The 23,646-nt window shown below is 42.1% G+C and overlaps 1 protein-coding gene across 1 annotated transcript in view; it reads right to left on the reverse strand.

Moving 5' to 3' along the window:
• Positions 1 to 23,646, reverse strand: part of ROBO2 (roundabout guidance receptor 2) — a 721,099-nt gene that overhangs the window by 113,923 nt on the left and 583,530 nt on the right. Inside the window, exons 13-15 of the mRNA XM_084843509.1 lie at positions 23,524 to 23,645; positions 8,932 to 9,163; positions 190 to 314 (exon numbers count right to left, since the gene is read on the reverse strand). Of these exons, the coding sequence (XP_084699635.1) occupies positions 190 to 314; positions 8,932 to 9,163; positions 23,524 to 23,645 (479 nt within the window). The remainder of the gene's footprint in view (positions 1 to 189; positions 315 to 8,931; positions 9,164 to 23,523; position 23,646) is intronic.

Genomic DNA, 23,646 nt, shown 5'->3' on the forward strand with positions numbered 1-23,646 from the left:
ATTCTCTCACACTTCCTACATCTGTGTATGGGAATATCAATGAGCTACTCCACAGCAATGTTGTGGGGATGCTTAATGTAGAGAACAAAAAAAAAGGGGGGGGGCTCCAGAAATTATTTATTATCTCTATTAATACAAATCATGCACAACATTTTTAGATGTTTCCTTCCTGCTGTATTTCAATCCTACCTTGTATTCTTGAATTATTCCATTTTGGTGATCTGGAGGTGGAGGGTCCCAAGAAATGCTGATACTGGTGCTGTTGTGGTTTCCAACCGTCAGAACAGTAACAGATTGTGGAGGGGCACTTGGAGCTGTACCAAAGAGAGATAACAAATTGGGAAAAAGAACCTCACTTTGTTACACGTTGTAAAAGGAGGTAATATCTGAGAAAAAGTTAATGCTTGAAACCAGCCTAAATATGTAGACGCATGAAACATTTGGAGGGCCATAAGTTGCCCATCCCTGTTTTACATGGATTACCAGACTCTCGTTCATGTAGTTTTTTCATGCAGAAGGAAAGTGACAGACATACACATTCAAACGTAATGTTGAGCTGCTTTAGCTTTAACATCATTTTTCAATATCCCTGACAGTTAGGAAGTAAGCCTGTGAGAAGAACCCTACCTTGTACACTTTAAGCACCTTAGAAATATTGATTATGCTCTCCAACTACCATAAAGGTACATGGGCTATGACTCAGAGAAATTTGTGTTGGTTTTCTACACACAGCATAACTTTTGCCTTTGCTTTCTTAGCAGTAGTGCCCCAGATATTAAGAGACAAGGAAAGAAAGGAGGCATTGCAGTTCATGTGCAAGCTGTTTTGTATGGCTAAATGGATATCTCTAGATAAGAACATAAGAACCATGCTGGATCAGATCAAGGACCCATCTAGTCCACCATTCTGCTCATACAGTGGCCAACCAGAGGCCCACAGGAAACCCATAAGCAGGACATGAGTGCAACAGCACCCTCCCCCAGCATCTGGTGTACACAGGCATACTGCCTCTGATATTGGAGATAGCATATAGACATCAGGCCTAGTAGCCGTTGATAGCCTTCTCCTCCAGGAATTTGTCTAATCCCCTTTCAAAGCCATCCAAGTTGGTGGCCATCACTACATCCTGTAGTAGCGAATTCCATTAATTAACTATGCACTGTGTGAAAACGTACTTCCTTTTATCTGTCCTGAATTTGTCCTAGATCACAGCCATGGACTGCAAACATCAGTGAAAGAGGAAGGAGCAGTATCATTCCAAGTTCAGAGGTCAGTATGGATCCTTATGTAGCCAAATCATCCATCGAGAGGAGGTATAGGCAGACTTGAGGGAACACTAAATTTTGCAGAAGTTCAAAAAACATTTAGAAAAAAAACTAAGTGGGGAGGGGAAACCAATAAGGCATCCCAATGAGGGCTGGGCATGCTCAGTAGTCATGGGATGCTGACTGGGCACGGGGGCAGGGGGAATTAAAACCTGGTGGGAGGGGAAGTGAAAAGTTGAATCCTGAAGGAGGGCATGACTGACTGTCAGGAATACTGCACAGGAGCATTCCATACTGCAATATGTTGTTGCAGGCCTCGGAGAGAGATTTTAATATGTAGATTTTATCAAGCTAACCTCAACATCCAAGAATATCCTTTAGAGATAGATTATGAAACCCATCAGCTACTCTCATCTTTCCACTAAACCTACCTGGCAAATGGCTGGTGGCTTTGCTGCACCATGCAATTGAAGAAATAGCAAAATGATTATATGATATATATTCTAGTCATAAAATGTTCGAGATGGTGTGTGAGCAAACAAGGCTAGAAAATAAACAGGAAACTGTTCTGCAGATATCTTGTTCAGCACTGACCAAAATTATTGCTTAAAATGTGATGGTGGGAGCAGGACATATTTCTAAACCTTTTGATTTACATGCTTGCCTATATGAATATACGCACATTAATATGTCTCTGTAATATGTAATATCTAACTGTTCTGTCTTCATCTGTACAATAATACCACTGTAAAATCTGACACCATAATATAAATTAAACCACTTGCCTGACAGTGTTGCAGTTATTAAATGGACCACACTGAAAAATAACATTTTTAAACCGTTTTCTCATTTCCCTTACTGCTGACTTGTGGAGAACACCATGCCTGATTCTTGACAGGTCAATTATTCCAGTGCTCAGCTCCTTCCCACAGATATTAAAGCACCCAAATTGCTGCTCATCTTTTCCAGACACAACCAAACAGAATTCCATTTGTTACTTTCACAAGGCCAAAAAGGTAGGAGATGAATGGATACTGAATTGTGACAAATGTCTGGTCTTCAGGAAAAGGGGGAAATACCTGGTAAAACCGATTTTTTGAGTAAGGCCCCAGAAGAAACATTTCTTCAATTCAGTGAAAAATGAGGTACACATTTTAACTATTTGCCTTGCTAGAAATACACAATTTAATATTGAAAAAGCTATAATATTCACATCATACCTCAAAAGTTTTTTTTAACATAGATTTTTCCCCTATTAAAAAGGTATTTCCCAGAGCAGAATAATGCATCAGCGCATGAAATATGACACATTTAAAAAGATTGCCCTTTTTCTCTGAGAAGTGAACCATATTCATTAAAACAAAAATCTATTTGGGATTATGCCTGAAAAAGCATAAACCCAAGATAATTACAAAGATAATTAAAGAACGGAAGAAAATGGCCATGGAATGACACTTTGTGAAAGCAGTATTTTTTCCAAGTAAGCCTATAAATCATCTGCTCCAGAAGCATATATTTTGTGGGCTTTTTTAAACACACACACACAGCATTTGACATTTAACTGTTGACAGTACAATTTGTTACAGCTTTTTGTTGTACAGAAGGAGACACCAAGAGGCAGAGTGGCTGAAGGTTACATTAATCTACACAACAGGTTTGGGGTTGTAAATTGAATATATCTATAGGCAGGGAACATTCCTAAAACTCTTTGCTCCACAAAGAAGTAGTCTTTATCATATGAGATGACTTGATAAACACTGTCAGAAAACCGTGACCATAAATTAAAATGTCACTGACTCTTCAAGTAATCTACAGAATTAGAACAGAAAGAGAAAGACTCTTATTATTGTCATTTAAGAGCTCTTAATTTTACATTATTTGGAAACAGTGAGATGAAACAAATTAACAAAATTAAAATGTCACTGATGCTCAGGGCCGCCCAGAGGAATCTGGGGGTCCGGGGCAATGGAATTTTCAGGGGGCCCTGTCACACACAAACATTACAATCATTTTGAAATTATATATGATTGAAAGACCATACGTCCCGTAAAAAAGTCACAGCTTCTCAGATAACTGTAGTATACATATAAATAGCTTCATAATTAAAAAGTAAATATCAAAATATTTATACCTAATAAACAATTATTAGTACCTTTAATCTTTCTTCAATAGGTAATTAAAAATATTTCAGACCTAATGTTAAAGTGGGTTTGGAGAGCAGTGTCCCTTCCATTACTGGGCCAAGTATTTTCATGTTTAAATATATGTTGTTTATCTCTTACAAATTGACAATTTTTAAAGGTAATATTGGTGGAAAAATGTTTGAAATATACTATTTTTCATTCAGTTAAAATTGCTGGGAGAACAGGTGTATGGCGTCCTCCTCCCCTTACAGCCACCCCTATCCTCTATTCACTACTCCCAGAAGAACTATGCACACAGAGCTTTCAGAGGCATAGTAACCACTGCCAGGAAGTATTCCAGAACCAAGTTCTGAGCTGCTTCCTCAACTTGTTTTTGTCAGAAGCCTGGAACAGAATACAATATTAATACAAAACAACATGAGCTGATAGTTCTGTTCAAAACAAGAAATAAAATACTACACCTTGTACCACTGTAATGCTATGCACAGTCAAGAGTGCAAGAGCCATTACACTAATTGTGACTTCAGAGTGAAAATGCCTATGATTGAAAGAAGGCCTACGAGGTATACCACATAACCAGCCAATGTGGAGTAAGGATTATGACCAGAAGTTGTTATAATGGGTGACCTTTATAGGAAAAAAGTTGAAAATGATTGAAAAGTTGCTCTTGAATATTGGGTATAGATAATCACAGGCTTTTTTAAAAGTGTGGCCCAGCAAGTAGAAAAAGGAGGCATTTAGTCAGGAATATGTGTTCTAAGGGAAACTTATCAATGATTGGAAGAAAAGGGGAGAGGAACCCATTTCACACACACGAAAACTGAGGCTGCAGGTAATTGAAGTCAATGCTGAGTATGGGTTACATAATCACAGGGCTTAAAACAATGATGTTGACCAGCAAATAGAAAACAGGAGGAATTTAGCCAGAACGGTGTGTTCTAAGGTGTTACTTTCCACCGCCAAATGAAGGAAAGGGTAAAAAAACAGATTGAGAAGCATTTTATAGGGATGTACGAAAGTCACTTACCTTTTAGCGAAATTGATTCGAGGTGGGGGGGAGGCGCTCCGTCCCTCCCCCCAAAATTCTGGCCGGGGGGGGAGGCGCTCTGTCCTTCCCCCCTGAAATTCTGGCCGGCCGGCTCCGCTCCTCAGGAATTCTGCAGAGCCGCTGGCCGGCTCCGCCAGCGGCCGGACATCCAGCCGCTGGCTAGCAGGGACGCAAATGGCGGTGGCCGTAGCCGCTGCCATTTGCGTCCCTGCAGTCAGCCGTGATAGGCTACGTAAATGTTTACGTAGCCTATCACGGCTGATTTTAAAACAAAAACAAAAACGCACGTATACAAATGGCGGCGCCCACAGGCGCCGCCATTTGCGTTCCTTATTTTGGCACGTCTTAGTCTACGCAAACATTTACGTAGACTAAGAAGGCGAAAATAAGGGGAACGCAAATAGCGTAGCATCTACGCTATTTGCATTCCCCTTATTTTTGCCGTCTTAGTCTACGTAAATGTTTACATAGACTAAGACGTGCCAAAATAAGGAACGCAAATGGCGGCGCCCATGGGCGCCGCCCTTTGCGTACGCGTGGTTTTTTTCCCTTTTAAATCAGCCATGATAGGCTGCGTAAACATTTACATAGCCTATCACGGTGTTTTTTTAAAATCTAGCCATGATAGGCTGCATAAATCTTTACGTAGCCTATCACGTTTTTTTTTTTTTTAACTGGAAATAGCGGTGGCGGCAGCTGGTCGGAAGACCGGCCGCCGCCGCCGCACCACCGCCGAACTGCCGCCAGAGCCGCCGCTGCCAGGAAGATCCGCCCAAGGTAAGTCCCGTCCCGGGGGGGTGGCGGGGGGTGGCAGACCGTTCCACCACCGATTTCGGGGGTGCCAGCGCATTCGGCCTCCCCGAGATTCGTGGTGGAATTCTCTGACATCCCTAGCATTGTATAGCACCACAAAATGGAGGCCAGGCATGGGCCTCAATTCATTACTTAAGGCAAGCATAAGGGAGGACAAAAATACCTCCAATTTAAAAGCAGTTCAGAACCCAACCCCACCCCAATTTATCCAGAATAGCAGCACAGAGAAAGCAATTCCTGGCAGAAATCACTTATCAATGATTGGAAGCAGGGGAGGGTGGGGAACCCATTTCACACACAGGAAAACTGAGGCAGCAGGCAATTGAAGTCAATGCTGAGTTTGAGTTACATAATCACAGGGTTTAAAATAATAATTTTTAAAAACAGCAAATACAAAACAGGAGGCATTTATCCCTAAGTATATGCTCTAAAGCATTACTTTGCACCACCAAAAGATGGGAAAGGCAAAAACAGACAGAGAAGTATTGTATAGCACCACAAAATGGAGGCCAATTAATTACTTAAGGCAAGTATAATGGAAGACACACAAAAAGGCCCCAATTTGAAACAAGTTCAGACCACCACAGCCCATTCCCACCTCAGTTTATCGAGAATAGCAACACAGATAAAGTGATTTCTAGCAGAGGCCACATAATGGTTTTTCCCCCCAGTCACTGGGAGCGGGGGGTTGGGGTGGGGGAAGATGGTATAAACAAGATGGAATAAAGATTTTTGTTGCATTTTACAACCCAGCACCACCTATGAATTTCTCCAGACACCCAAAACAGAGACTGGAAAAATTTTTAAATGAAGAACATACTGGCATAAATATGAAAAAATAAACAATAATGGCCTGATCTGGTCTCTCCTCTTCTCCCCCGCCCCCGGTGAAGAAGGGTAGAGTGGAAATAAAGCAGATACTGTGCCTCAGTCACTCCACCCACTCCATTCAACTGTGCTTGGACCGCCCAACACACCCACAAGTGGCTCTGATTGGCCACTGACTGGCCAGCCAGCCATTTACTGGCCAGTCAATTAGCCAGCCTTCTGCTCTGTAACCCCTCCCTCCATCACCCAAAAGTACCCCTCCTTTGCCCAAAGTACCCAGTCAAAGAGGGGTCCTCTTTGATTGGCCAGCCTGAGCTGACCCTATTTTTTGTGGCACTTCTCTTAATTAGGGGGCTAGCACTGCCTGGCGCTGGGCACCAGGCAGATTCCAAAGCCTTTCTGATCCAGGGAAAGGCTCTAGAGCAGCAGGAACATTCTGAGCATGTATGAGTATGCTTTTTGAAATTAAAAAAAGAAGAAACTCTCCTTGCCTTGGTTCATGTGAATGGTTTGCATTTTATTAAAATAAAATAATACTTGCCCAGGGCCCCCCCTGCTGTATGGACCTGGGGCAAACTGCCCCGTTTGCCCCCCTCCCCCCAGGGAAGGCCTGCTGACTCTTCAAGTAATCTACAGAATTAGAACCGAAAGAGAAGAGCTCTTAATTTCACATTATTTGGAAAGAGTGAGATGAAGTAAATTAACAACCAAAAGGATACACGAGCAAAAGTTCCCATCCTACTGGTTCACTGTTTACTGGTTGTTTGGTTATATTATTTCCTGATTTTTGTGTTGCATATAGACCTTCACCCCATATCAACACAAAAACAGCCATGCTGAAACAGACAAAGATTCCATCTAGTCCTGTATCCTGTTTGCAATGTTGCCATTCAGATGTCTTCAAGAACTGGAAGACCTCTCCTGCAGTTTGCCTCCCAGCAACAGGCATGCATAGGAATACTTCCTCTGAATTTGGTTTCATCTACAACATGGGTAGGCAACCTGGTGCCCTCCAGATGTTTTGGACTACAACTCCCATAATCTCTGACCATTGTCCATGCTGTATGCTTATGGGAGCTGTAGTCCCAAACATCCAAAGGGCACCAGGTTGCCTACCCCTGATTTAGGTACTGTGGTAAAAAGCCATTAATAAATGTATGCTTCACTAAATTATCTAAGTACTTTTCTTTTAAAACCATTTAAGCTAGGCCATCAGCAAATTTGTGCCAATGAATTCCATAAGATTTAGGGATGGACGAAAGTCCCTTACCTGGTCCCGCAGCTTGCTTCGCGGTGGGGGGGAGGCGCTCAGTTCCTCCCCCCAAAATTCTTGGCGGGGGGGAGGCGCCCCATCCCTCCCCGCTGAAATTCTGGCTGGGGGGGAGGCACCCTGTCCCTCCAGCCAAAATTCTGGCCAGGGGGGAGGCGCCCCGTCCCTCCGGCCGCGAATCCTGCTGTCTGGCCAGGACGCAAATGGCGGCGGCCGTAGCCGCTGCCGTTTGCGTCCCTGGCCTGCAGTCAGCCGTGATAGGCTACGTAAATCCTCATGTAGCCTATCACGGCTGACTTTGAAAAAAAAAAAAGCGCGTACGCAAATGGCGGTGCCCATGGGCGCCGCCAGTTGTGTACGCACTTTTTTTTCCCCCAAGGTCAGCCGTGATAGGCTACGTAAGGATTTACGTAGCCTATCACGGTGTTTTTTGAAAATCTAGCCATGATAGGCTACGTAAATCTTTACGTAGCCTATCACGTTTGCTTGAGGTTTTTTTTTTTTTTTTTACAGGGAAATGGCGGCGGCGGCAGCAGCCGGTCAGAAGACCGGCCGCCACCGTTGCTGCCAAACCGCTGCCGAACCGCCGCTGGGAGCCGCCAGCGCCAGGACATTCGGCCAAGGTAAGTCCCATCCCGGGGGGGCGGGCGGGGGGGTGGACCATTTCTCCACTAATTTGGGGGGGCCGAATGCATTGGCATTCGGCCTCCCGGAGATTCGTGGAGAAATTCTCTGCCATCCCTAATGTTGCATTTTGTTAAGAAGGATTTTCTTATGTCTGTCCTGACTCTCAACACCATGTACAGTTATTAAACCATTATCATGTTCTTTCCTTTCTAGAGAGCCCCAAGTGCTTTAGTTTTTCTTTGTAGGGAACTGCATCATCCTTTGATGATTTTAGTTGCCATTTTTGTATTTTTTGCAGATCTATGACATCTTTTTGAGATTGAGTAACCAGAACTATATACAGCATTCCAAATTGGCACAGATTTCTATTAAGGTATTACAATACAGGTTGTTTTATTTTTAATCCTTTCTTGTAAACCTCAACATGGAATTTGCCTTTTTGTTGTACACATTCAACTGATTTGGAGGTTCTTTGAGGCTCTTCACAGTCCACTTGGCCTTATACAATCCTGAATAATTTGTTGTTACCTGTAAATTCAGCTATCCAAGATCATTTGTGAAACGTTAAAAAGCAATAGTACCAATACAAATCCTTAGAGATGTCACCATTCACTTCATTTCAACAGTCTGTTTACTCCTACTCTCTGCTTACTTCTATTTAACCAGTTATTGATCCATTAGAAGACCCATCCTCTTAAGTCATGACTGGTAATTTTATTATGAATAGAAATATAATGAATTAAAACAAAGTAAACAGACTACATATATTCTCAAAGGTATCAGAGACTACAATTGACCACTGTGGAGCTTCAACAAAAACATCATAGCCCCTGGTTATGCAAAGCTCCATACGCATATTTGGAGCAACATTGGACACTAGATCATTGCAACTGACACACCAAAATGTAAGTCAGTTATTTTAGTAGTTTTACTTACCTTCTTCAGTGGTACGGGCAGATTTTGATTCACTGTCCATCCCTTGAAACTCATTGAAATATGGTCGAACTTTAATTTCATAAGTAACCCCTTTTTTCAAGTTGACTAGGACAGCGCTACGCTCAATGGGAACTTTAACCTCTAGGGTCTGCCATGCAGAAGGAGAGGGTAGTCCTGATGTCTGGCGATATATGACTCGATAGCCTTGAATAAAATGGGATTGGCGATCAACCTGAAATAATATTAAGATAAACATTTCTACCATCAGATGAAGGAATTTTTACTTCCTTTCCTCCAAGTTACCATCTACCGAGAATTCAATTGTCTAATACAGCCCTTCAACCCTGTATTATAAAATAAAACTGGGCCAGATTGACTGCACTGCGGCCACAAGCACTTTTCTCCTTCTGTTATTGGCATGCATGGAAAGTGAGCTACACATATGTTTGCACAAATATGTCACTTTGTTTTGAAGAACAATAAAAAGTGTTTGTGCAGTGGACAAGCAAAGTGCAAAATAGAATATGTGGCACATTCAGACTATTTGTGTAGACATAGTTCTAGCCTGAAAGTCAAGATTCGACAAGTAGGATTTGCTTCACTCTCTTGATAGCTTACTAAGCTCAAAGATTTTCCAGAATTAGAGTTATATTGATTTGGGCAATATCTAGAGTAAGTGAGTGCAAGGCTAAAGACCTAAACCATCCTCCCAATATCAATTACCTTTACTAAACTCTCTTTACACTGCTCATTAACTTCTTCAATGTGGGATCAAATTCTTGTGACAGGAAAAAACACTCAACAGGCTAAACAAGAACCTGAAACCAAATTTATGAGATCAAGGAATAAACGTGTTTCATCAAAACTGCCATTGTTAAAAACCTTGCAACATATGTTACAACAATGTTAAGCCTGCATTTTATAAACTTCTCTAGATACACTTTAAGGGAATTTATGCACTGAAAGAGGGATATAACTCACAATAATAGCTTGTTAATACTGAAGGAATCAAGCTGTGTTTTAAGAAGAACATTAAGCAGCTGCTTCCAAATGAAGGGAGTCTGTAAATCAGGACAAATTGTTTTTATACACATTTGAGTTTCATTAATTAAATGTTTTATGGACATAAAGACTTTATGAACCTAGTGTTTACTACAAAAACACACTTTTAACTCCTCTGAATAGTTTGTTATATGTAGCTGCAACCTATGGAATCCATGATATATAATGCAATAATAAAAGATAAGGTTTATTTAGCTTCTTCCTTACATATTAATATTTGGGTTTGACTGATAAATTGACTCGTGAAGCCTTCCTGTATTACAACATCTGGGTCAAGGCAGTTAAAATATTACTATCCACCCACAATCATGTATTGTATTGCTTGGTGTAGAGGGGTGCAAAATTAAAGTCAGAGGAAAAGGTGGTCATGTCCCACACATAGCAGCAAATGTAGATGAGGGAAACCTGCCTCCTGCTCACTTCAGTAGCCCAGTTGCCAAAAACAATGCTTGGGATGACTGGACACCTGAATGTTTGCATCCTTATATTACATTATATCACATGCATATGCACGCGCGTGCAGACACACACACACCTTCCTACCAAGACAGAATATTCACAAAGCTGCATGAATTTAGGTGCTTATTTAGGCCACCCAATTTAAGCTTAAACCTGCCACTGGTAACTTGAAAACTGGTTCTAGCTGCTAAAGGCTGAGTTCCTGAGAAGGACAGGAAATGAGTATCTTCTCCTTCCATGTATGCTGCTATGTGTAGGACTTCATTACCTCCCGATTTTTCTACACAATTATCTCCCTTGTCATCCTGCAGCTTCACATCTATTACTTCAGTACGATTTATTTTTACATAGGAAGCTGCCTTATACTGAGTCATCCATCTAGCTCAATATTGTCAACACTGACTGACAGCAGCTCTCCAGAGTTTCAAGCAAGTGTTTTTCCTACCCTACTAGGAGATGGTGGGGATTGAACCTGAGACCTTCTGCATGCTAAGCAGGTGCTCTACCACTAAGGCACACCCCTCCCCAATGGCTGAGTTGGTGTAACTTTGCTCTTTTATGCATCCTTCTTATTCCCAAGCCCCGTCTTCTTCACCTCTTCTTCTTTTATTTTTCACAAAATATTTCATCCCCATTTGTTCCACTGCCTTTTCCACTTTACTTCACTACAGGGGTCTGCAGTTATATCCAGACTTAGTAGCCAAAAATTATTTTTACTAGCCAGCAAAAATACATAAAAGTGCCATGCAGAGTACCTTTCTCTTTCCATCCAGCAAGTGGCAGCTTGCCTCCACCACAGAAGTGCTACTAGTAGTGCAGGTGGTGTTGCTCCCCATAAGCCTGAGTCCCTTGCAGGACTCTTTCTAAAAACTAAACAGCCCCTACTTCACTGGCAAGCCCCAACATAGCCCAACAAGAATCTGTTTTCAAAACCAGAAAACATAAGGAAGGAGAAAAAAGTATTTCCCTCTCTTTCAAAGAAATCCAGTTTTTCTTCCTTCCCTGTAGCAGCATTCCTCTACAACCCAGTAGTTCGGTATCTGAATCAGCAACCAGAGAACAAAACAAAGCAGCTTTGTATTCTTTCTCCTTTCTGCTGTGGGAAGGCAGAGTGTGACAGGGAAGCCAATTTTAAGGGGGGCTGGGGATTGGTTTTGTATGGCCAAACACCATAATGATAATTTGGGCCCTTTTTCCTTTGTTGAGCTTTTCTTAACTATTCCATATAAGCTTTACAATAGCTGACACCACTAGGCAAAGTTCAGTGGCCTACCTGTAAGATTCTACATGACCCAAATCTGATCACGAGATGCATTTATGAATAACCAATTTCAGACTTTTGGCTTATGGTGAAATTCTTTTATTTATTTTTGCGTTATATTTCTATAAACAAATATCTTTAGGAAATGGAAGTTAATTTCCATGTTATGTCCAATGTCTCCAGAATTTCTCAGTGGCATATTTATTGAGACAATAATAAGGCTAATTAAAAATTATAATGCAACATACATTTAAATTGCCACAGATTGTAACTACAGCTGAGCAAAAATAAATAAATGAAAATAAGCCAGAAATAAAAAAATACAACATTGGGTGTGTAAACCCTTTTTTTCTTGTTCATAAACTACCATTAAAACAAATGTTTTCAAATTCATCCACTATTTCAAATTATTCAACACTTTTGGTGGTTTTTATAATCAAATCAACTAATCATATGTAGCTCTCAGTGACTATTATGTATTATCTAAGACAAGTTATAATTTCTCTTATACTGAGACAATGGCAGGCCACATGTTATCCATGCTGTTCCATAATTAAGTGAACACTGACACATGATAGATATGAATGTGTCTGATTTTAATTTTGGCTTATGTAAGTGCAAGAAACATGACCCTGACTTTGTTAGTAATTCTGTTTGTCACATTTGTTGTCATCCAAGTAACAGTATAACTTTTTGGCTATGAAAAGACTTATAGACTGCCACAGTCGGGTTTACTGCTCACAATACAGAATCTCATGTGAACAGTGAACCTGAGATTTAGGGTAAATAGAAATTATTTTTGCCCAAGTAGTAAGTTACCATGGTATGGTCTTCTGCACTGTCCTGCCAAGTGTTGAGAAGAATATTAGATCAGATTTCTGATCAGGTGCAAATGTGTGGCAAGATCCTCCTCATCACTTAACAGACTGAGCACAGGTAATTGTTACTAAGTGCTAATTTACCATGTGATCACTTGGAAAACTATTTTTTTTTAATTGCTTTGGTGGACCGGAGCAAAAATCCAGGCCAGCAGAGGGATGGTAAGGTTTCCCTTACCATCTGACAGGACAGTATAGACAACTAGTGGTTAGATCACACTGTATTAAGTTAGGACTTTATAATGTGTTACCTACTTAGGGATGTCAGAGAATTCCGCCACGAACTGAAATGGGATCGAATTCCCTTCAGTCTGTGCCACGGAATCCTCTATGGAACAGCACCACGAGGTCCTGCAGAGCCAGCAGTCATGCGGCTTTTTCCCCATCATCCGCAAAGAGTTGCGAAATTTTCGTGAATAAAAACGCAGTGTAGTATATTCTGATAATAAATAAGGTTTTTTTTAAATGAATTTAAAAAATGAACGCCTTGTTTGTGGGTGTTCCTTTTAAATTGAAATCCTCCGTCTCCGTTTACTTTCAGCCAAAACACTTCCTCTTCCTAGGGGCTTCCCAAAAGAAGGCTGTCTTAGGTGTGCCTGAGTGATAAACTATTTGTTTAAAGCAATGCTGTTTTAAAGAAAGAAAAAACCTTTTAAAATGATCATGCCACTCCAGGACCGGCATGGTCATTTTGAAAGGTTTTTTCTTTCTTTAAAACAGTGTTGCTTTAAACAAATAGTTTATCGCTCAGGCACACCTAAGACAGCCTTCTTTTGGGAAGCCCCCAGGAAGAGGAAGTGTTTTGGCTGAAAGTAAATGGAGATGGAGGATTTCAATTAAAAAACCCACAAACGTAAATATTTATGAAAAATAGCAATTCTTACAGAAGTTATGCAGACTCACAGAGACGGCTGGGCACCGGAATTATGGTTGTCGGTACGGATTTATCTTCGTAATTTTTGGAGCGGAAAAAAAAGAGAATTATGGGGGCTTGTGAATGGCGGAACGGAGCACTGGCTGCAACTGTGGAAGTCAAGTGGCACGGAAGGTACACAATTGGTACATCCCTAGGAGGGACTGATCTTCACTTGCACAAGCTCTTCCCCTTCCCCATAGCCCAATTTAAGAAAGCCTTCTTGGATATGCTGGATTTTGGCCATAGTTTATGACTGATGCATATCTTAAGGTTGGTAACAATTATATCTGTATGTTACATACACAGACACTGTACGATAGTGCAAAGTCTAGATATGCAATATGACCACCTAGACCAGCAGAACAGAAGTAGCAGCAGTTGGCACTGAATAGTTGCTACTCAGATCCCCGTACAAGATTGGCTCCAGGTGTTGCTCCGGCAAAGTTAATGCAGAGTGAACAAGCCAGTGAGACATGGAAACTGTTAGTGGAAATTATTTCCTTGAAGTTGGTTGCAACTGGAGTGATCCTTGAGATTTCAACATCTGAATACATAATGCTCATTTAGTCCCTACAAGTCTGAATAAAGGAGCCAGTTACAATATCCACTTTAACTATACATATAACCCTTGATATTGGGTCTCTTTGATCCATGATGAAGCAGGAGGCAAATGTTTTGTGAATTGGTCTGATAGTTTGCCACTGAAGAAAGCCATTTATTCATTTATTTCCATCTATATCCTTTCTTTCATAGAAAATCCCAGAGTAGGTAACAATGACATTAAAACATCCAGCAGTAAAAAAACAATAATAAAACTCTAATAAAAACCAGTTACTCAGCAGCAGAGCTAAGCACTTACAAGCACCTAGCTGAACAAATGGGTCTTAGGCTGGAGCCAGATGATAGTAACACTGAGGACAGACATATCTCTTGTGGGAGTGCATTCCAATGTCATGGCACCACTACAGAGAAGGTCATCATGTCAACACTCGATGTACTTCCTCTAGTGGTGGGATACCAAGACAGGCCTTCCCCACAGAGAACAGGCAGGTTGGTACAGGGTGAGCCATTACTTCAGATACCTGGGTCACAAGTCATTTAGGGCTTTGTTGTTGTTGTTCAGTCGTTAAGTCGTGTCCAACTCTTCGTGACCCCATGGACCATAGCACGCCAGGCCTTCCTATCCTCCACTCTATCCTGGAGTGTGCTCAAGTTCATGTTCATTGCATTGGTGATGCTATCTAGCCATCTCATCCTCTGCCGTCCCCTTCTCCTTTTGCCTTCAATCTTTCCCAGCATCAGGGTCTTTTCCAGTGACTTTTCTCTTTGCATTAGGTGGCCAAAATATTTGAGCTTCAGCTTCAGTATCTGTCCTTCCAATGAGCACTCAGGGTTGATTTCCTTTAGGATTGACTGATTTGACCTCCTTGCAGTCCAGGGGACTCGTAAGAGTCTTCTCCAGCACCACAGTTCGAAAGCATCAATTCTTCAGTGCTCAGCCTTCCTTATAGTCCAGCTCTCACAGCCATACATTACTACTGGGAAAACCATAGCTTTGATTAGACGGACCTTTGTCGGCAAGGTGATGTCTCTGCTTCTTACTATGCTGTCTGGGTTGGCCATAGCTTTCCTCCCAAGGAGCAAGTGTCTTTTAATTTCATGGCTACAGTCACCATCTACGGTGATCATGGAGCCCAAGAAAGTAAAATCTGTCACTGCTTCCATTTCTTCCCCTTCTATATGCCAGGAAGTGATGGGGCCAGATGCCATGATCTTAGTTTTTTTAATGTTGAGTTTCAAACCAGCTTTTGCACTCTCCTCTTTCACCCTCAACAAGAGGCATTTGAGATCCTCTTCACTTTCTGCCATTAGGGTGGTATTATCTGCGTATCTGAGGTTGTTGATAATTCTCCCAGCAATCTTAATTCCGACCTGTGATTCATCCAACCCGGCATTTCTCATGATGTACTCTGCATATAAGTTAAATAAGCAGGGCGACAATATGCAGCCTTGTCGTACTCCTTTCCCAATTTTGAACCAATCGGTCGTTCCATGTCTGTTTCTTACTGTTGCTTCTTGACCCTCGTACAGGTTTCTCAGGAGACAGGTAAGGTGGTCTGGTACTCCCATCTCTTTAAGAATTTGCCAGAGTTTGTTGTGATCCACACAATCAAAGGCTTTAGTGTAGTCAGTGAAGCAGAAATAGACATTTTTCTGGAATTCTCTTGCTTTCTCCATGATGCAGCGAATGTTGGCGATTTGATCTCTAGTTCCTCTGCCTCTTTGAAACCCAGCTTGTACTTTCGGTTGTTCTTGGTTCGCATACTGCTGAAGCCTAGCTTGTAGGATTTTGAGCATAACCTTGCTGGCGTGTGAAATGAGCGCATTGTACGGTAGTTTGAACACTCTTTGGCATTGCCCTTCTTTGGAATTAGAATGTAAACTGACCTTTTCCAGTCTTGTGGCCACTGTTGAGTGTTCCAAATTTGTTGGCATATTGAGTGCAGCACTTTAACAGCATAATCTTTTAGGGTTTTAAATAGCTCAGCTGGAATACTGTCAACTCCGCTAGCTTTGTTGTTAGTAATGCTTCCTAAGGCCCACTTGACTTCACTCTCGAGGATGTCCAGCTCAAGTTCCGTGACCGCACTATCATGGCTGTCAAGGACATTAGGATATTTCCTGTATAGTTCTTCTGTGTATTCTTGCCACCTCTTCTTAATCTCATCTGCTTCTGTTAGGTCCCTGCCTTCTTTGTCCTTTATCATGCCCGTCTTTGCACAAAATGTTCCCTTGAGATCTCCGATTTTCTTGAAAAGATCTCTAGTCTTTCCCATTCTACTGTTTTCTTTCTTTGCATTGTTCATTTAAGAAGGCCTTCTTGTCTCTCCTTGATATTCTCTGGAACTCTGCATTCAGTTGGGTATATCCTCCCCTTTCTCCCTTGCTTTTCGCTTCCCTTCTTTCCTCAGCTACTTTTAAAGCCTCATCAGACAGCCACTTGGCTTTCTTGCATTTCTTTTTCTTTGGGATGGATTTTGTTGCTGCCTCCTGAACAATGTTACGGACCTCCGTCCATAGTTCCTCAGGCACTCTGTCTATCAGGTCTAATCCCTGAAATCTATTCCTCACCTCCACTGTATATTCATAAGGGATATGATTTAGGTCATACCTGAATGCTTTAGTGGTTTTCCCTTTGTTCTTCCATTTAAGCCAAAATTTTGCAAGAAGCAGCTCATGATCTGAGCCACAGTCAGCTCCAGGTCTTGTTTTTACTGACTGTATAGAGGTACTCCATCTTTGGCTGCAAAGGACATAATCAATCTGATTTTGATATTGACCATCTGCTGATGTCCATGTGTAGAGTCGCCTCTTGTGCTGTTGGAAAAGAGTGTTTGCTATGATCAGTGTGTTCTCTTGGCAAAACTCGATTAGCCTTTGTCCTGCTTCATTTTGTACATCAAGACCATGCTTGCCTGTTATCCCGGTGATTTCTTGACTTCCTATTTTAGCATTCCAATCCCCTATGATGAAAAGGACATCTTTTGTTGGTGTTAGTTCTAGAAGGTGTTGTAGGTCTTCATAGAACCCATCAACCTCAGCTTCTTCGGCCTCAGTGGTTGGGGCATAGACTTGAATTACTGTGATGTTGAATGGTTTGCCTTGGATTCGTACTGAGATCATTCTATCGTTTTTGAGATTGTACCCCAGTACTGCTTTTCCCACCCTTTTGTTGACTATGAGTGCTACTCCATTTCTTCTAAGGGATTTTTGCCCACAGTAGTAGATATAATGGTCACCGGAATTAAATTTGCCCATGCTTGTCCATTTTAGTTTGCTGATTCCCAAGATGTCGATGTTCAATCTTGCCATCTCATGTTTGACCACCTCCAGCTTACCTTGATTCATTGATCTGACATTCCAGGTTCCTAAACAATATTGTTCTTTACAGCATCGGATTTTCTTTTCACCACCAGACACATCCACAGCTGAGTGTCCTTTCGGCTTTGGCCAAGCCGCTTCACTCTTTCTGGTGCTACTTGGAAATTCCCTCTGCTCTTCCCCGGTAGTATATTGGACATCTTTCGACCTGAGGTCTCATCTTCCGGTGTCATATCTGTTAGCCTTGTGATACGTTCCATGGGGTTTTCTTGGCAAGAATACTAGAGTGGGTTGCCATTTCCTTCTCCAGTGGACCACATTTTGTCAGAACTCTCTGCCATGACCTGTCCGTTTTGGGTGGCCCTGCATGGCATAGCTTATGGCTTCACTGAGTTACGCAAGCCCCTTCACCACAACAAGGCAGTGATCCATGAAGGGGATTTGTAGGCCAATGCTATCAGCCTGAATTCAGCCCAGAAACAGATAGGCAAGCAATGCAGGTCCTTGAGGAGCAATGTTGTATCATCCCAGGCAGCTGTCCCTGTCAGCATCCTGGCTACCACATTTTGTGCCAATTGTAACTTCCAGATCATCTTCAAGGGCATAAAATGCATTACTAAATTGCAAACATTAGTAAGCCAGAGCACAAGACACTGTGGATAAGCTATCTCTGTCCAGGAATGACAATAGCTGGCACACCAGCCAAAACTGGGCAAAGGCACTCTGTGCCACTGTGGCCACCTGGGCCTCCAGTGACAAGGCTGGATCAAGAGATACTCCAGACTTCACACCTGCTCTTTCATCCAGAACAGACTTTCTACCAATTCCCAGACACAAGAACAATCCACCCACAGGACCTCCATTTTGTCAGGATTCAGTCCAAATTTATTACCTCTCATCCAACCCATTACTGTTTCCAGGCATTGATCCAGCATCTGTATAGGATCACCTGATTCAGATGACAAGAAGAAATAGAGCTGGGTGTCATCAGCATACTGGTTACATCTCACCCCAGATCCCTGATGACTTCTCCCAGTAGATTCATATAGATATTAAAAACCATGGGAGAAGAATAGAACCCTACAGGATGCCACAGTACAATTGCCATGGGGTCATGTAGAAGTTCCCCAATGCCCAATTCCAGATTGTTCTGGGAATGATCCGGTAGGTAGGAGTGGAACCACTGTCTCAGCATGCCTCCAACCCTCAAAGTCGAGCCAGCATGATACCACAGTAATAGTATCAAAAGTTGCTGAGAAGTCCAAGAAAATCAACAGTGATGCACTCATCCATCTCTTTTCTGTCAAAGGTAATCAATCGGGGCACCTAACCCTAGCCCTGAAGCCAGATTGAAATGGGTCAAGATAATGTGTGGTCCCAGACACATTACCCCCAGGGGAATGCAGTCTTGAGAGAAAAATGGTTCTATACCTCTGTAATACAGTATTCTTTTTCCAAATGGGTAGCCGTGCTTGGCTGTTGTAGCAAAAACAACAAAGTCTTTAAGACAAAATAACAAAGTCTTTAAGGTGCCACCAGAAGTTACAGTATTCTTTGTTACTTTTAGATAAAATAAAAATCTAAACATTTCAATATCGTTTCAGGCCTTGTTTTGAAATGGAAACTGCCTTGGTCCCCTGTGGGAGGACCTGTGCTGGGGGCAAGACAGGGGAGTGAAACCTTTGGTTCTCTTGGACCTCTCAACAGCTTTCAATATGACTGATCACAGTATCTTTTTGGATAAGCTTTCTGACTGTGATGTGGTGGCACTGCATTGCAGTTGTTCCAATCCTACTTGATTGGCCAAGTCCAGAAGATAGTGCTGTAGGTGTATTGCTCCCCATGCTTTTCAGCATCTACATGAAACCCCTGGGAGAGGTTATCCAGGGATGTGGGCTGAGCTTTCACGCACCACTGCGGACGACACCCAGTTTTACTTCTCCTTTTCATGTAATACAGGTGAGGCAGATGATGTCCTGAACCAGTGTTTGGGCAGGGTAATGGATTGGATGAGGGCCAATAAATTGAGACTCAATCCAGGGAAGATGGAGATACTTCATTTATCTGTCCAATTAAGTGGCACTCTGGAGGGCACTGCATTCCCCCTAAAGGAGATGCTCTTTGATCCACCATTATCACTAGACACATAGGTAGCCTCAGTGGTTCAGAATGTCTTTTATCAATTTAGGCAGATACACAAACAACGACCCTACCTGAACAAAGATAGCCTTGTGACATTTATGTTCTGGTAACATCCTGTTTGGATTAACAGTGGACAGGAATGACATCTACTTCTTTATTTTGAACAGCAGTAAATATGTTTATATAGGCCAGAGTGATCGCCAATGTCCAGTGATACGGCACAGAAAGAAAAAGAAGAACATCCTGCTTGGATTATTGCAATGTGTTATACATGGGGTTGCCTTTGAAAATGGTCCAGAAACCTTAGTTAGTCCACCATAGGGCAGCTGGACTGCTAACTGGGACTGGCCAATGTGATCATATTATGCCAGTACTTTGCCATCTGCACTGGTGGCCAGCCCACAATTCAAACTGCTGGTTTTAACCTTTAAAGCCCTAAACAGTTTGGGGACAGGTTACGTGAAGGAGCATCTCATCCTGTATTTACCAGCGAGACCCTAAGATCATCATATGAGACCATTCTCCAGGTACACCCAACAAATGAGGTGAAGTGGGTGGCTACAAGAGAGAGGGCCTTTGCACTGGTTGTACTACATCTAGGAATGTACAAATCCCTTACCTGGCTCCGCGGTGGGGGGGAGGCGCTCCGTCCCTCACCCCGGAATCCTCGATGGGGGGGAGGCGCTCTGTCCCTCCCCCTGGAATCCTGCCCTGCCAGCTCCACTCTGCAGCCAAGCTGCGGAGCCGCCGGCCGGCTCTGGCCACCCACAGCTGGACATCCGGCCGCTGGGCAGCCCTGCAGGGATGCAAATGGCGGCTGTCGTAGCCGCTGCCATTTGCGTCCCTGTATTGAGCCATGATAGGCTATGTAAATATTTACATAGCCTATCACAGCAGGGGGGGAAACCCGAGCGTATGCAAATGGCGGTAGCCACCGCCATTTGCGTACGCTGGGTTTTTCCCCCCCCTGCCGTGATAGGCTACGTAAATACTTATGTAGCCTATCACGGCAGGGGGAAAAAACCCAGCGTACGCAAATGGTGGTAGCCGCCATTTGCATACGCTGGGGTTTCCCCCCCTGCTGTGATAGGCTACGTAAGTATTTACGTACTTCACGGCTAGGAAGAGGAGGAAGCGAATGGTGGCCAGGATGGCTGCCATTAGCAAAGCAGCGCGGATGGGAGCAGGTAAGTGCTCCGTTTTGAGCGCCTTTCGTGGGGTGGGGGCGGCGGGGACTTTGTTCCACCACCGATTTCGGGGGGCCGAATGCCAAGCTCTGTCGCGGAATTCTCTGACATCCCTAACTACATCTGTGGAAAACCTTACCCAGAGAGGCTCACTTAGCACCTACATGCTGGTCTTTTCAGTGCCAGGCAAAGACACTTTTTATTCTCCCAGGCATTTAGGAATTGTTGTTAGTGCTTTTGGATCATAGCCTGTTTGTTTTACTGCTGGTTTTACTTTGGTTTTATGTGCTGTAGTATTTTTATTATTCTTTGCTGCTGGCTTTATCTTGGTTTCATTATGTGCTGCTTTTATTCATTGTTTATTGCCTGTATTTTATATTTTAATGTATTTCAATGTATTGTACACTGCCTATATTAAGTTATAGGGCAGTTTAAAAGTGCAATAAAAAAATAAACAAACAAATAACAGAATCTAATTATAGGAATTTATTAAATATTGAAAAATAACTTTACAACTGCAGCATTTGCTTTACATATAAATAATCTACCTCCCTGCTTGATTCAGTTTTAAACATCCTGCAATTTTAAACATATTTTCACTCCTACCTCATTGACTTCATGCAATACTGTTGTATTATAGAAGGTTGCTCTATTTTTAGACTGTAAAAGTTGACTCTATAACAGAGGTGAGGGGTTTCAAGTAACTGTTAATAGAAATAAAAGAGAAGAACAGAAAGTGGGAGTGGCAGGTAGTTGTTTGCCAGCAGTCAGAATGCCAAAAGTCTTGCCTGTCATCTGCCAAACCAAATTCCAAACAGCAAAAGATAAAAACAAAGTGTCATTACTCATCTGGCATTTGTCAGCTAGTTGTACAGGTCTTTATGTTAAGTTAATAATCCTGGCTTCACTCTCAGGATAATATGGATGTTAATTAATTGGTTTTGTCCTGGATGCTGGAAACTTTTTAATTAGCTGCTCTGGCTTTTCTCCTCTTCTTCTGTTTCCTCCCTGAAGCAATTTTCACATGTCTCTAGTGGGTATTGTGTACTGCCTAGATGGTAGTGGGTCACTGCTTTTCTCCTCTAGCATGTAAATTGGAATTAGTAATCATAATAATTGTTATTTTGCTTTGTGGAAACCCCCCCCCCTCTCCTTTGTGGGAAAAAAGCAGTGGCAAAAGGGAGACTTCGTTCAGTTCACTTTAAGCTGGTTCTCTCTATCATATATTTCCTTTTATGGGGCAAAATTCCTTCTCAGCAGACTTCTCAAGATTGGTGTTGCAAATGACCTCTACAAATTGACCTTCAAATCTGTTTAATATCCTTTTAACAAGTAACGGGACTGAACTCTGCTAACTTAAGGCACAATCCTATGCATGTTTTGACAGAAAAAAGTATTTCAGCTCCCAGCATTCCCTAGCCACTAGTGCTGGGAGCTGGGAGATTTCTCTCTCTCTCTCTAAATATACATAGGATTGTGCCCATAATGAAATTTGCCATCACACTAGGCCCAAATCATCTATTTCAGGGATAAGCGTCCTGACCCAATGTTTAGGGCTCACTGAGAGTAAGCAACTTAGTGCCCTCTGCTGTTACCTCTAGTACACCTGCTAATTTAGGTGGTCTAACCACAGGACATGCTGCCCAAATACTTGGAGCATTTTTAGGAAGATATTCTGTTTGTCCTGGTGAGAATAATAAAATGTGTGTGGTGTTAATCCAGGTCCGAGTGCAGATTCCCTAACTGATACGAGATAGCCATGACTGTATCATACCGTTAGACCTTTCTTGCATCTATGTAATAGATGCTCTGATACATTTAGGCTATGCATGGCTTAAATAAACATGAAAATTCAGTATTCATTGCTTCCATCCCTACAGCAGAATTCATCTTACAAAAAGATCCGCCTTCTAGCACTCTGTGCTGCCTTGGTGAATACTTCTCAGATTTTCCATCTGTGATGATCTTTTTTTTCCTGAAGGAAATTGCCTGAAGGACAGAACTACTACTCATTTAGAAGCCCAGAAATTTTCTGCTTCTATGGTTACAAATTCTTTCCCTGAAGTAGTGGGAAAATAAACGTTACATTTTGAAGATCTATCTTTAGCAGCACATAATCTACTCACTTCACTGTTTTAACAGAAATGTTGCAGGTAATGCCAAGATGATAGTGGATTTGACACCACTGGCACTCATAGTACAAAATCAAATCCCATTCTGTGTGTTTGGCTTGGATCATCAGGGAATGCCCTCCAGGAAAACAAGAGATTATTACTATAAAGGTCATTAGGAAACGGAGTCTTGCGGGAAGAAGACCCACTGCGTTGATTTGGGCGGATGAGAAACATTAAAATATCACTGTATAATTCTGATCACTCAGCAGGGTGTCTACACTGAAGAATCTTGCTTTCAAGTTTAAGAATGCATTCTGCTAATACTATTATTATAAAAAGTAAACATATAGTTAAGATGTGCTGTGCAACAAGACAACAGAACCTGCCTATCTTTTAAAGAATGATGTAACTATATCAATACATTGCTTTTTCATTTACTTGAATCTTTTGTACATGTGTGAGGGTCTCACAGTACAATCCTATACATGTTTACTCATAAGCACTACTGAGTTGAACAGTAGTTAGCCCCAGGTAAGTGTGAATAGGATGGCACTGTCAGTATACAACAAACAGTAGATAGGGAAGCCCTTGCATGGCTTCCTTCTCACTGTCTACCTGAAACAGCCAAACAGAATTTAAAAAGGAAAAGAAAGCTTAGAGATTTCATTGCGCATTTTCACACAAATCTTACCGTCCAGGTAACTTGAACTGTGGTAGGGGTCAGCACAACAGGATTATGTAGTCGTACAATGACATCCCCAAGCTCTTTTTGGACCTGCCTGTGATCCACGCCTTGTGCTGGTGGGCTGATATC

Source organism: Heloderma suspectum, chromosome 3 (assembly GCF_057233095.1).
Source record: "Heloderma suspectum isolate Gila_16-S chromosome 3, 16-S_ref, whole genome shotgun sequence".
NCBI classification, from domain to species: domain Eukaryota; kingdom Metazoa; phylum Chordata; class Lepidosauria; order Squamata; family Helodermatidae; genus Heloderma; species Heloderma suspectum.